Raw genomic sequence first — 13,575 nt, 5'->3', positions numbered from 1 at the left:
AGTGGGGCGGTTCCCCTTGTGTGTGGGGAGGTGGGGTGGCGATGGTTGATGGGGTGGCGATGGTTGAGGGGGCGGGGGCTTGTGCCTCCATTTTAGGTGGGGGTGGGGATTGCCTCAATGCTGGTGGAGGTGGGTAGCGGGGGAGGAGGGGGGGTCAGGTCGCCCTCGTGTTGCCTGATGTGGAGGTGGGGGGGGGGGGGAAGGTATATCTTTCAGTGGTGGTGAGGGGATTGCCCCTCTGCATGCAACGGTTGGGGGACTTTTCCCCATGCCCACTTGGGGGGGTTGGGGGGGGGTTCCACTTTCCATGCCTGATCCAGCACTCTGTGCAATATTGCAAAGCTTCCGCCCATGTCTCACAGAATGGGACATCTAAACAGCTCAAGAATTAAAAGCTGTTCAAAGCATTTGTTGAAATCCCACAGTATAATTCCTTGTGCTTTTTTTTGTTACAAAGGCAAAGATAAGCATTTCAAAATCTGATCCAAAAAGTCTGCCTATCTAAATGATATGAGTTGAAAGCAAACTACCCTGTCTAGATTTGGGTTATGTTGTCTCCTAGGGGCTTAGGATGTAATGCAGTAAAATGAACACCCCCTCAGAAATCAATATACAGTGGGTGAATATTCTCATGTATCTATTTCATCCATAAAAGATGTTGCAGGCTTAATGTAACCAGTCTGGGAGCGCAGTTTTTCAACACTAATGACATAAATTATTGACATTTTCAATGCTTCAAGACTAAAGGTACAATTTTACCAAGAAAAAGCCAAGGATTTATGGATAAGGTCATTCTAAAATTGCAATATTTATTTCCCCGGCCTTTTGGATGCCTGTTCTGAATCCATGCGGGAAGTGTAATAGATTATTTCTGCATACATTTCCATCACCATTTAATCTTACTGCTGCTATTAAAAGTTATTTACATTTCATTGCAATGCTCTGTTCACTGATGGATTGTTTCCAAATTACCCCAAGCAGGTGAAGATAGATATGTAACTAACATGGGCAAGTGAATCATTAGGAACAGCCTATGCCTATTTAAAGGATTTAACTTTTTTTTTTCCACATCAGTTGGAATGCAAATTTCTTCACAGCGATTTGACTTACACTATCGATGGTAAAACACTGTGTCACAGGCCAGTTAACAGCATACACGGCCAGGTAAGGGCACATCTGAGCTTTGTAGATTTGTTTAACTCTGAAACTTTGAAACAATTGCCTGGAGTGTGAAAGAAAAACAATTGCTTGCTGTTACATTCTTCTCTGTTGACATTCGTCTGAGATTACTGGATTAGTGCTATTTATGACTCATTTCACAACCACCCATTATTACAGTGGGATGCCATTTCGATTTGATTGACAGATCCAAGTGGTTATAGACTCTTTGATGTAGGACTATGATTTTTTTTTAAATATTCATTTATGGGATGTGGCTGTTGCTGGCGAGGCCAGTATTTATTGGCTATCCCTAGCTGTCCTTGAGAAGGCGTGGTGAGCTGCCTTTTTGAGCCCATAGTGTTCCACTGCTTGTTGTTAGTAAGGGATTGAATGACGTGTGTTTTGTTATAAAACTTTTAGTTGAAGGAATGTAAATGCGGTAGATTAGTTTTTATGATTGAGAGTTTCTTTAATAAAATGAAATGTGCTGTTGTAATATGTCTTTATCACTAGAAGTATCCAGTCCCAGTTTTAGTTTGACCTGTGAGCAGGGCACAACACACACAGCCCTTCTGCTGATATCTTCCAAGGTTTCCAAGGTAGATATATGTTCTTATGTGCCTCGTCTAAATAACTGATGGCTGGTGCTTTTATATCATGATAAAAACATGACATGGTGTTCAGCAGTGGTCAAACAGCAGGTACAACATGGTGAATAGCTTTAGATCATGCTACAAGTCATGAGACGACCCCTGATGTTTTGGTCAGATTGCAATGAGTCTGCAGCATTGGACAGTGTCAAAGTCACAATGTGGTGAATGCGCAAAAGAAGTTTTGAAGGTGGTTGGTAAGCAGACAGATCCCTTGTGGTGAGATTGCAACACGTAGCCTGTCAGTTCAGAGAATGGGATAACAGCAAGTTAGCTCAATCTGGAAAGGCGAGTGACCAGGATGTGGACGATAGTCAGACAAAGAAAAATAAACCCATCAGAAAAATCAGGCCACAAAAGGTTGCAATTTTATAACGGGTGGCTTCTGGAGTTGGTAAACAATAAACTGAATAAAATAAGGAGGAGGGTCAAAGGGATATTGTCAAAATGTGCACAAAATTCCCCTGTTTTAATTGGGATGCAGCTGACCTACTATCCAAATTCACAATGTTTAAACAGAAGCCATGGTGTCTTGATTCAGCTGTGACTGAACCAGACAAGCAGGCCATAACAATTCAGGAATTAAAAGGATCCCCAAAAGTTGGAAGACCTGTTCAAAATCAGGTTAAACATCTGTGTTAATTGACTGGAGTCCATGACATTCTAGAAAGTCCAGCTAGGCAAGTCCAACATGTATAGCATAAATGACTCAAGGATGGACGCAGGTCGACGAAGCTTATAGTCCTAAACACAAACCCAATTGTTGACGTACTCACTAGAATACCCAAACCCATCACTACATCTGAAAGATATAGTCTCCTGCGTGCACTAAGGAAGTGCTTAACTTTCCAGAAATTTTGAAAGGCAAGTGACAGAAAGGGTTATTGGCACTGACAGTGCACTAGAGTAAAGGTTGATGCAACTACAAAGAGCTGTGCACTGATCCAAGCAGACCATATACCAAAGAAATAAGAATGACCCCCGGCATCCTGTCAGAAACATATGTATGGTGTGATTAACAAACTAGAAAATGACAATGAAGAGTGATGAACAGAGGTTTCACACCAATCTCATGGAAAACAGACACCGTCACACCGGTGGAAATGTTTGCCAAGATTAAAATGATCTCTCCTAAGAAGGTTGGAAACTACTCTCTATTGGCCAAGATTAAAATGGGTGGAAATGCAAACATACAACCTATAAGTCCATAAGATGTAGAAGCAGAAGGCGGCCATTCAGCCTACCGAATCTGCTCCACCATTCAATGAGATCATGACTGATCTGATGTGATAATCCTCAACTCCACTTTCCTGCTTTGTCGCCATAACTCGCGATTTCCTTACTGATTAAAAATCTGTCTATGTCAGCCTTGAACATACTTAATGACCCAGCCTCGACAGCCCTCTGCGATAAAGAATTCCACAGATTCACTACTCTCCGAGAAAAGAAGTTCCTCCTCATTTCTGTCTTAAATGAGTGACCCTTGCAAATTCGCTTGTGAATTCTAAATGACATGTATCCATAGACATGGAAGGCCATACCGAAATCGACTGCTGTGAAACGTCTGGAGTTCACTGACTCCATGTGCAGGTGCCATAGCTCTGGAGTACAAGTAAATTGAATCCTCTTGGGTGTCACAGTTGTTCTACGTCATGGAGACCAAAAGCCTAGTGACTGTAGGTCTAGGGGTATGCCGTGAACTCAGGCTAGTGGCAATCCATGGAATCAGTCAGTTGAACCTCAGAAACTATTCCTATTGCCTCAGTCCATGATCTAACATTGAAATATCCAGAATTTTTAGACAAAATTGGTTGTTTCAAGGGAGTAGCAACATTACACTTAAAGGAGGTTGCAAATCTGTCAACTATTTTGCGCAACACAAATGTCAATGGTTACAAGAAATTGTGAACAAAGAACAAAGAGAACAAAGAAAAGTACAGCACAGGAATAGGCCCTTCGGCCCTCCAAGCCTGCGCCGATCATGATGCCTGCCTATCCTTCCATTCCCATCCTGTTCAAGTATTCGTCGAGTTGCCCCTTAAATGCTGCTATCGTACCTACTCCCACCACCTCCTCAGGCAGCGCGTTCCAGACATTCACCACCCTCTGTGTAAAAAACTTGCCTCGCACATCTCCTCTAAACTTTTCCTCACGCACCTTAAACCTATGTCCCCTAATACTTGACTTTTCTACCCTAGAAAAGAGCAACTGACTATCCACTCTGTCCATGCCACTCATAATCTTGTACACCTCTATTAGGTCACCTCTCAACCTCCGTAGTTCCAGTGAGAACAAATTGAGTTTATCCAACCTCTCCTCATAGCTAATACCCTCCAGACCAGGCAACATCCTGGTAAACCTCTTCTGTACCCTCTCCAAAACATCCACATCCTTCTGGTAGTGTGGTGACGAGAATTGTACACAATATTCGAAATGAAGCCCAGCTAAAGTTCTGTACAGCTGCAGCATGAGCTGCGAATTTTTATACTCAATGACCCGACTGATGAAGGCAAGCATGCCATAAGCTTTCTTGACTACCTTATCCACCTGGGTTGCTACTTTCAGTGATCGGTGGACATATACACCCAGATCTCTCTGCCTGTCAATGCTCCTAAGGGTTCTACCATTTACTGTACAATTCCTACATGCACTGGACCTTCCAATAAGCATTAGCTCACACTTGTCCAGATTAAACTCCATTTGCCATTTCTCTGCCCAAGTCTCCAACTGGTCTATATCGTGCTGTATCCTCTGACAATCCTCTTCATTATCTGCAACTCCACCAATTTTGTGTCGTCTGCGAACTTACTAATCAGACCAGCTACATTTTCCTCCAAATCATTTATATATACTACGAACAACAAAGGTCCCAGAACTGGTCCCTGTGGAACACGACTAGTCACAGCCTTCCATTCAGAAAAGCACCTCTCTACCGCTACCCTCTGTCTTCTATGGCCAAGCCAGTTCTGTATCCATCTTGCCAGCTCTCCTCTGATCCTGTGTGACTTCACCTTTCGTACCAGTCTACCATGTCAAAAGGCTTTACTGAAGTCCATGTATACAACATCCACTGCCTTTCCCTCATCTATCATCTTCATCACTTCCTCAAAAAACTCGATCAAGTTAGTGGGGCATGACCTCCCCTTCACAGAACCATGCTGTCTATCACTAATCAGTTCATTTGTTTCTAGATGTGAGTAAATCCTGTCCCTAAGAATCTTTCCCAATAATTTCTCAATCACTGACGTAAGGCTGATGAAGATTCTATACTGTAGAAAGCCATTATCAAAGGATGGCCTGAATCAATTCAGCATGTCCACAAATATATGAGACCATTTTGGCCTTACTAGGATGAGTATTGCATTTCCTGGGGAGTCATTTTTTAAAGAATGACAATCTCAAGATAATTGTGAGCAATTAAATGTCCCATTCTGGGTCACCATTTCGGGATCTTTGCAACCTGATATTCTTCAATAACTTCATCGTTCGTACATAGGGATGCATCAGACAAGAAGACTCACATAAGAGACAGTCAATTGGCCACCTATGAACAATGACACTGAAGTCATTGAAATGCTACTTCCAGTTCATTTGGCGTGCTGAGAGAGATCATAAGGATAACAATGCGCAATTTGCTGAATATTTTTAGTGGGGAGATAGATGAATTCTTGATCAACAAGTAAGTCGAAAGCTGTCAGAGTATGCAGGTGTTGAAGCCATAATCAGATCAGCCATAATCTTATTAAATGGTGAAGCAGTCTCAAAGCAGCCAAGTGGCCTACTCCTGCTCTTAGTTTATATTATACATATAATATGTCTGTTTGTATTCAACCATTTCAGGATGTGAGAGAAGTGGAAATTGATCAAACGACTTCTTCTCTTCATTATCCCAGATACAACAATTGCACGGTACATCAAGCATAACTGACATGTACACTTTAAGTGCCATTTTCAGTTTATTGGTGTGCTTAGAGAGATCCTTACAAATAACAGTGAGTCATTTCAGGATATGTGTGAGAAGTGGCCTATGGGGCATATGGATCATACTATTTCTTCTTCTCATTACCCTTAACCTAATGGCATAGCTGAATGAATAACTTGCAAGGTAAAATCCCAAATTCACAAATGTAGACAGACAGAGCAAGATCTACACAATGTAATGTTACACCTGAGAGCAACACCTTTCAGTGCAACTATTTCATCAGCGGCAAAGCTCTATCCCATTCTATCCTCTCAGAAACTAGAGAGCAACTTTTAAAACTCCAAGAGAAGATGACCAATGTGCAAGATAAAAATACGGGTACAGAATTGATACGTTTAGAGTTCGGCAACAAATTTGTATCCAGGATCTCACAGATGGGACATGACCAGCTGAAGTGACAAGGATTTGGTGCAATAGTGAGATGTAACCATGGACAAATCATATCCATTTCAGCCCCTTAAGCACCATACAAGCTACTGCATCAAGGATAAGATCCCAGATACAACCAGGAACAACAACCAAGAATGACAACCTCACAGATTACTGTGAGCAATTAAAGAAACCTTCAGACAAGATCAGAGTGTACTAGCAGATTACCTCTATGCATTGGAGACTCATAGATTCATCAGAGGTGTACATTTACGTAATTGTAAATAGTTATGCTTTTTTGGAAGGGGGAAAGTATCTCTGAAAAGAAAGGAGGATCTTGCAATATGGCTTGAAGGAATATCAGCATGCCATCACAAGATCCACGTGATTCAGTTTCAGTTTCACTGTGCTTAGTCTAAATAAATGAATACACAACGTGTTTACACAATCCCTTATGAACGACTGATCCCTTTATGTCATTAACAAAACATGGTATACGCAAAGGATAATTAGAACTTTATTATATCGAACTGTATTTTATTAAGCCTATCTCTGCACAGGCTCTGATATCTTCTCATGGTGGACACCAGATGATTTGACATGGCAGGTGTAAGGACAACTAGTGGTCAGGGCATATGTTGGCATGAATTGGCATTACATTGGCATAGAAATTACAAAGGACCATGGGTGGGTGGAAGATCATAGGTCGGCATGGATAGCATGGGGAGCTATGGCAATAGGTGTGGAGTACAGGATGGCATTGAGGATATGAGGGTTATGGGGCGGGGGGGGTTGATGGGAGGCACGTAGTATTGTGGGTTGGCTTGGGTGCAGCATGAGGATTTGTGGGAGGCGGGTAGTGGGGGTTGGAAGGATGTTTCATCTTTTTATCTTTATTTATAAATTTAAAACATGGTACCAGAGGCCGGCGGGCAGGCCTTCCCCCCCCCCCCCCCCCCCCCCCGCCCCCCCAACCCCGCCGCCCCCCACCCAACAAAAGCACCACAGCTCATCTTGGGTTTCCCGCCCTGACCTTTAATCCAGCCCGCCCCCTAAACCAAAAATCTGACATCCGGGCCATGATTTCTAATAGGTTCATGGAGCCTCAAGTTTTCTTGTCTCTGTGTCTGAGCCCAGGGGCAAACGACTGGGCCAATGTGTTGTATGGATCCACTGAAGAAATATAAGCAAGCTGTCAGGTCACAAGCGCAGGATGCTAACACTCCATTACAGCAACCAATAAAACATCATCTTTCAGAAAGCATTTGACAAAGTCCCGCATAAGAGATTATCGTGCAAGATTAAAGTGAATGGGATTAGGGGAAGTGTACTGAGATGGATAGAAAGATGGCAGAGAGGAACCAAAAGTAGGAGTTAATGGGTGCTTTTCAAATTGGCAGGCAGTAACTAGTGGGGTGCCACAGGGATCAGTGCTGGGACCTCAGCTATTCACAATATATATTAATGATTTGGATTATTGGGCGGCACGGTAGCACAGTGGTTAGCACTGCTGCTTCACAGCTCCAGGGTCCCGGGTTCGATTCCCGGCTCGGGTCACTGTCTGTGTGGAGTTTGCACATTCTCCTCGTGTCTGCGTGGCTTTCCTCCGGGTGCTCCGGTTTCCTCCCACAGTCCAAAGATGTGCGGGTTAGGTTGATTGGCCAGGTTAAAAAAAAAATTGCCCCTTAGAGTCCTGGGATGCGTAGGTTAGAGGGGTTAGTGGGTAAAATGTGTGGGGGTAGGGCCTGGGTGGGATTGTGGTCGGTGCAGACTCGATGGGCCGAATGGCCTCCTTCTGCACTGTAGGGTTTCTATGATTTCTATGAGGGAACAAAATGTAACATCTCAAAGTTTGCAGATGATACCAAGTTGGGTGAGAGGGTGAACTGTCGGAAGGATGCAGAGGTCCTTCAGCATGATCTGGATGGTTGGGTGAGTGGGCTAATCAATGGCAGATGCAGTATAATTTGGATAAATGTGAGGTTATTCACTTTGGAAGCAAAAACATGGCGGCAGATTACCACCTGAATGGCTATAAATTGGGAGAGGGGAGTGTGCAGTGGGACCTGGGTGGCCTTCTGCACTAGTCACTGAAGGTAAGCATGCAGGTGCAGCAGGCGGTAAAGAAGGCAAACAGTTTGTTGACCTTCATTGCGAGAGGTTTTGAGTACAGGAGCAGGGATGTGTTGTTGCAATTATACAGGGCCTTGATGAGGCCACACCTAGAGTATTGTGTGCAGTTTTGATCTCCTTTTCTGAGGAAGGATGTTCTTGAGGCAGTGCAGTGAAGGTTTACCAGGCTGATTCCGGGGATGGCGGGACTGATGTATGAGGAGAGATTGTTTAGGTTAGGATTGTTTTTGCTGGAGTTCAGATGAATGAGGGGGGGATCTCATAGAGACTTATAAAATTCTAACAGGACTAGACAGGGTAGATGCAGGGAGGATTTTCCCGATGGCGGGGGAGTCCAGAACTAGAAGTCACAGTCTGAGGATTCAGGGTAGACCATTTAGAACGAGGTGAGGAGACATTTCTTCACCCAAAGAGTGAGCCTGTGGAATTCATTACCACAGGAAGTAGTTGATGCCAAAACATTGAATGCATTCAAGAGGCGGCTGGATATAGCACTTGGGGTGAATGGGATCAAAGGTTATGGGGAGAAAGCAGGATTAGGCTATTGAGTTGGCTGATCAGCCATGATCGTGATGAATGGTGGAGCAGGCTCGAAGGGCCAAATGGCCTCCTCCTGCTCCTATCTTCTATGTTTCTATTATGCTGTCTTCAGAAGTCCTCCATCAGGTACCTCAGTATAATATTGCCGGATATGGTTCTGATGGAGTATTGATCAATAACATTTTTATTTATTGTTGCAAGTAGGCTGACATTAACACTGCAATCAAGTTAATTGCAATGGACTTCAGTAAGGCCTTTGACAAGGTCCCTCATGGCAGACTGGTGCAGAAGGTGAAGTTGCATGGGATCAGAGGTGAGCTGGCAAGGTGGATACAAAACTGGCTCAGTCAAAGAAGACAGAGGGTAGCAGTGGAAGGGTGCGTTTCTGAATGGAGGGCTGTGACAAGTGGTGTTCCTCAGGGATCAGTGCTGGGGCCTTTGCTGTTTGTAATATATACAAATGATTTGGAGGAAAATGTAACTGGTTTGATTAGTAAGTTTGCGGACGACACAACGGTTGGTGGATTTGCGGATAGCGATGAGGACCATCAGAGGGTACAGCAGGATATAGATCAGTTGGAGACATGGGCAGAGAGATGGCAGATGGAGTTTAATCCGGACAAATGTGAGGTAATACATTTACCTCATGTAGGTAATATGTAGTTACACAGACTCGATGGACAAGAGCTGATGCAAAGAGGGATAGCAGCAATCACACTGTGATCTCTGGAAATAATCCGTACAAATGTGAGGTAATGCATTTTGGAAGGTCTAATACAGATAGGAAATATACAGTAAATGGCAGAACCCTTAAGAGTATTGATAGGCAAAGGATTCTGGGAGTACAGGTGCACAGGTCACATAAAGTGGCAATGCAGGTGGAGAAGGTCGTCAAGAAGGCATACGGCATGCTTGCCTTCATCGGCCGGGGCATGGAGTTTAAAAATTGGCAAGTCATGTTGACGCTTTATAGAACCTTAGTGAGGCCGCACTTGGAATATAGTGTTCAATTCTGGTCGCCACACTACCAGAAGGATGTGGAGGCTTTGGAGAGGGTACAGAAAAGATTTACCAGGATGTTGCCTGGTATGGAGGGCATTAGCTATGAGGAGAGGTTGGAGAAACTTTGTTTGTTCTCATTGGAGCGACGGTGACCTGATAGAAGTCTACAAGATTATGAGAGGCATGGACAGAGTGGATAGTCAGAAGCTTTTTCCCAGGGTGGAAGAGTCAATTATTAGGGGGCATAGGTTTAAGGTGCGAGGGGCAAGTTTTAAAGGAGATGTACGAGGCAGATTTTTTACACAGAGAGTGGTGGGTGCCTGGAACTCATTGCCGGGGGAGGTAGTGGAAGCGGATACGGTAGTGACTTTTAAAGGGCGTCTTGACAAGTACATGAATGAGATGGGAATAGAGGGATATGGTCCCCGGAAGTGTAGGGGGTTTTAGTTAAGTCAGGCAGCATGGTCGGTGCAGGCTTGGAGGGCCGAAGGGCCTGTACCTGGGCTGTAATTTTCTTTGTACTGTGAAAATCCCCTCGTCGTTACATTCCAGCGCCTGTTCAGATACACTGAGGGAGAATTTAGCATGGCCAATGCACCGTTTAACCAGCGCGTCTTTCGGACAGTGGGAGGAAACCGGAGCACCCGGAGGAAACCCACGTAGATACGGGGAGAATGTGCAAATTCCACACAGTGACCCAAGCCGGGAATTGAACCTGGGTCTCTGGTGCTGTGAGGCAGCAGTGCTAACCATTGTGTCACCGTGCTGCCCAACTGAAAGTTCCATTGATAACACTGGAGTTAAGTTGAATGAGTTGTCCTTATTCAGACTGTTACAAAGTAAGGATTGTGCAGACCCCTGGAACACTGGTGACTGAGTTAAATGTTTGTGGGGACAGAGGAACTGATTAATGTGTTTTATTTGACAGTGCTTTCTTGACTAAGTGTAGCATTGTACAATTTTCATGTCCATACACACCACAAAATATCAAATTTTGGTTCACCTGGCTGCATTCTTATTAAATGCAATGATGGTATCACTAAAAAAGATTGGAATCAGAATCAACTAACCCTCTCTACCTAAAATGATGGACAATCTATCCAGCTCCATTTTGAATGTAACCAAACAAACAGCAATGATAGCAAGAGGGGCCAAGATATTGGGCTCTGCTTTATTTATGGTTTACCTTCTTACCTGGAAGTAAGTATATTACATTAGCGTTGTTCAGTAAACTGCTTAATGCAATAGGCCTCAAAGCTGTCGGTTTCTCCTGGGAATCCTTGGTACTTAAACATAAATTTTCAGTCAACTTTCTATGATGGTAACATTTCATTGACAGTTAAAGAGCCGGTGGTGACTGGGTGGCACTCTTCGATGTCTAAAAATTTGAGCATATTATAAAGACACACATTCTTTCAAGAAACTGTTTGACAAAACCAAATCCAATATATGCAAGCACCTGACCAGAGTGTGAAAACCATTATTGTGCTATTGGCACATCACACCCAGAAGAAAATGACACATGATACTTCAGTTTCTGTGTTCTCCTGGGCTAACACAGATTTTCTTTGCATGAAGGAATGAAGATGTGCTCCTACAATAAGAAAAATGGAGACAATATTCGGAATTCCTGAGAACTGATGAAAAAGATGTCAGTCAAATGCAAAGCAGAAGTGAAATCCAAACTCTAGTTCACAGCCATGTACTCATGATTTTAGCCCAGTGCTAATCAGCTGGTAACTGCTGAGAGAAAAATGCAGGCAACAAAAAGTTTTGTGGCTTTGACTCAATGGACTGGAAAAGTAGAAAATTTGCACTTACTGTGGCTGTTCCGGACACGGTTTGTGCATTTGTGTCGGTGCCGCTCTGTTCTGAATGTGTCTGGGCAGTAGAGTACATGTTTAACGTGTGCTCAGGGACTGTGGTCTGGCCTGTGTAGTCCGGGGCTGGATGGGGATGTGGAGCTGTGTATTCTGTCGGGATCCCATTCTGAGGTGGAGCGAACTGAGCTGACGCATAAGGCTGCGCCATAGTGTCAGGGGGTGCTGTGGCTTCCTGGTTACCCTGCGGATCAGAGGAGAGAATAACATGAGCAGAATTAAAGACAGGGAAAGACTCATTTCCAGGTACAGTTGACAGGCTGATTCCCCACACTAGCCTTTCCCCAGTCACCAAACAGCTGCTGTGTGGACTTGCTGCAGACTCTTATTAACATCATCAGTGTTTTCAACGTAAACCACCACCCCCCCTCCCCAATTAATATTCATGCTTTCACACTTTGTGATAATTACTGCCAACATTTAATTAGAAACACTAAACTCTCGCACATTACCTCGGCACCCAAAGCTTCATGAAGCTTAAAACTCAAATGTTTTAGCACAAATGTGAAACTGTTTATAGTGTGATGTCTCAGCAGTGTCTGACACTGAGGATTGTTATTGAAGTCATCAGGTTTTTTTTCCCTCTGAAGCTGCTCTGGGGTTTGGAATCCCTTATAAAGTAGTTGCTGGCAGCAGAGAAGAACAAAGGATGGCAGACTGTCAGCCTTTGCTAAATGTGCTGGCCCAAATCTAATGAAAACCACATTTAGCTCAAAAATATGCTTTACGTGGCGCAGTTAAAAATCCAGTTTATTGCTTTCAGCTTGAAGGCAAGCGATAATATAACTAAAAAAAACCCAGCCTAATCACATTGAGGTCTATGCAGACCCAACACATTAAAAAAAACCCTTTTAAGTTGTCAGTTCTGACACAGCTCTGAAGGCTTCATAAAACTCCTCTGCCACATAAAGGTCTAAGTAGCCAGTTTTCAAAAAAAAAGTGAATCAGAGCTTTTTTTTTCGCTTTCTGCAGTCAATTATGTTGGAGTTGTGTGTGTGTGTGTGTGTGACAATCGGTGAGGACACAAGACAGTGTCAGCATTCAAGCACCGAGGATTTGCAGCTTACACTGAGTGCTGCGAGGTTGATGTAAATTATATTAAGTAAAACTGCCATGCCATCAAGGGAGCAATGTGGGCTCACACGCACATTGACGGAATTCCCTTGGGTAACAGTGAAATGAACAATAATCCAACAACTCCAGAGCTTCAACTCCCCCCCCCACCGCCGCAAAAAAACCCACCACGCTTGCATTACTGAGCCTTAATGGTATAGTGCTGCTGTGTACCTGGAGACTGTAAACAGCTCCGCAGAATCTCATATCACTGCAGCACTTAACAGTGCGAGCCATCCACACTACAGGGAGGTCTCTCACATATGGGACCTGCACCTACTCCACAATTCAGACAATTCCTGGATCTCCACCCTCCCCCCTCAAAAACAGAATTTAAAACAAAAGGGAAAAGGAAAATAAAAGAATACCTGCTGCACCATCTTGCTCCCTTTCTCCTCCATAAACTTATGAGCTGGAATACTAGGCCCTAAAGCATCTGCCAAAAGCAAGCATCAATTATGGATGAAGGCGTGTGCGAGCATGTGTATGTGTTCGGGGGGTGGGGGGAGCTTATGCATTGTTTTCTGACCTCCCACTCAACATGACTGCTCCCAAACCTGAAACATATGGGCTTTCCTGCCAGACTCTACCCCAGTTAATCACACAAGGCCACTCCTCTGATGACTGCTACCAGATCCGAGTGTAATAGCAGCTGCCAGACATTGTGATACAGCATCAAAAAGCAGTGTGCAATTCTTTGGCTGCCTTAACTGCAGCTTTAAAGCGGAGCACTTATTATTTTTTG

At 43.9% G+C, this 13,575-nt stretch overlaps 1 protein-coding gene across 2 annotated transcripts in view; it reads right to left on the bottom strand.

Annotated features, from left to right (window-relative positions):
* Positions 1-13,278, bottom strand: part of rbfox1 (RNA binding fox-1 homolog 1) — a 291,598-nt gene extending 278,320 nt beyond the window's left edge. Inside the window, exons 1-2 of one of the 2 annotated variants that reach the window (XM_078239819.1) lie at positions 13,199-13,278; positions 11,659-11,901 (exon numbers count right to left, since the gene is read on the bottom strand). In XM_078239819.1, the coding sequence (XP_078095945.1) occupies positions 11,659-11,901; positions 13,199-13,231 (276 nt within the window). In that variant the 5' untranslated portion in view covers positions 13,232-13,278. The remainder of the gene's footprint in view (positions 1-11,658; positions 11,902-13,198) is intronic. The other variant, XM_078239820.1, reaches the window with a different exon arrangement.
* Between the last annotated feature and the right edge of the window lie 297 nt (positions 13,279-13,575).

This window comes from Mustelus asterias, chromosome 23, assembly GCF_964213995.1.
Source record: "Mustelus asterias chromosome 23, sMusAst1.hap1.1, whole genome shotgun sequence".
NCBI lineage: Eukaryota > Metazoa > Chordata > Chondrichthyes > Carcharhiniformes > Triakidae > Mustelus > Mustelus asterias.
The sequence above is the reverse complement of the archived record's forward strand: the minus strand, read 5'-3'. Positions and strand labels throughout refer to the sequence as shown.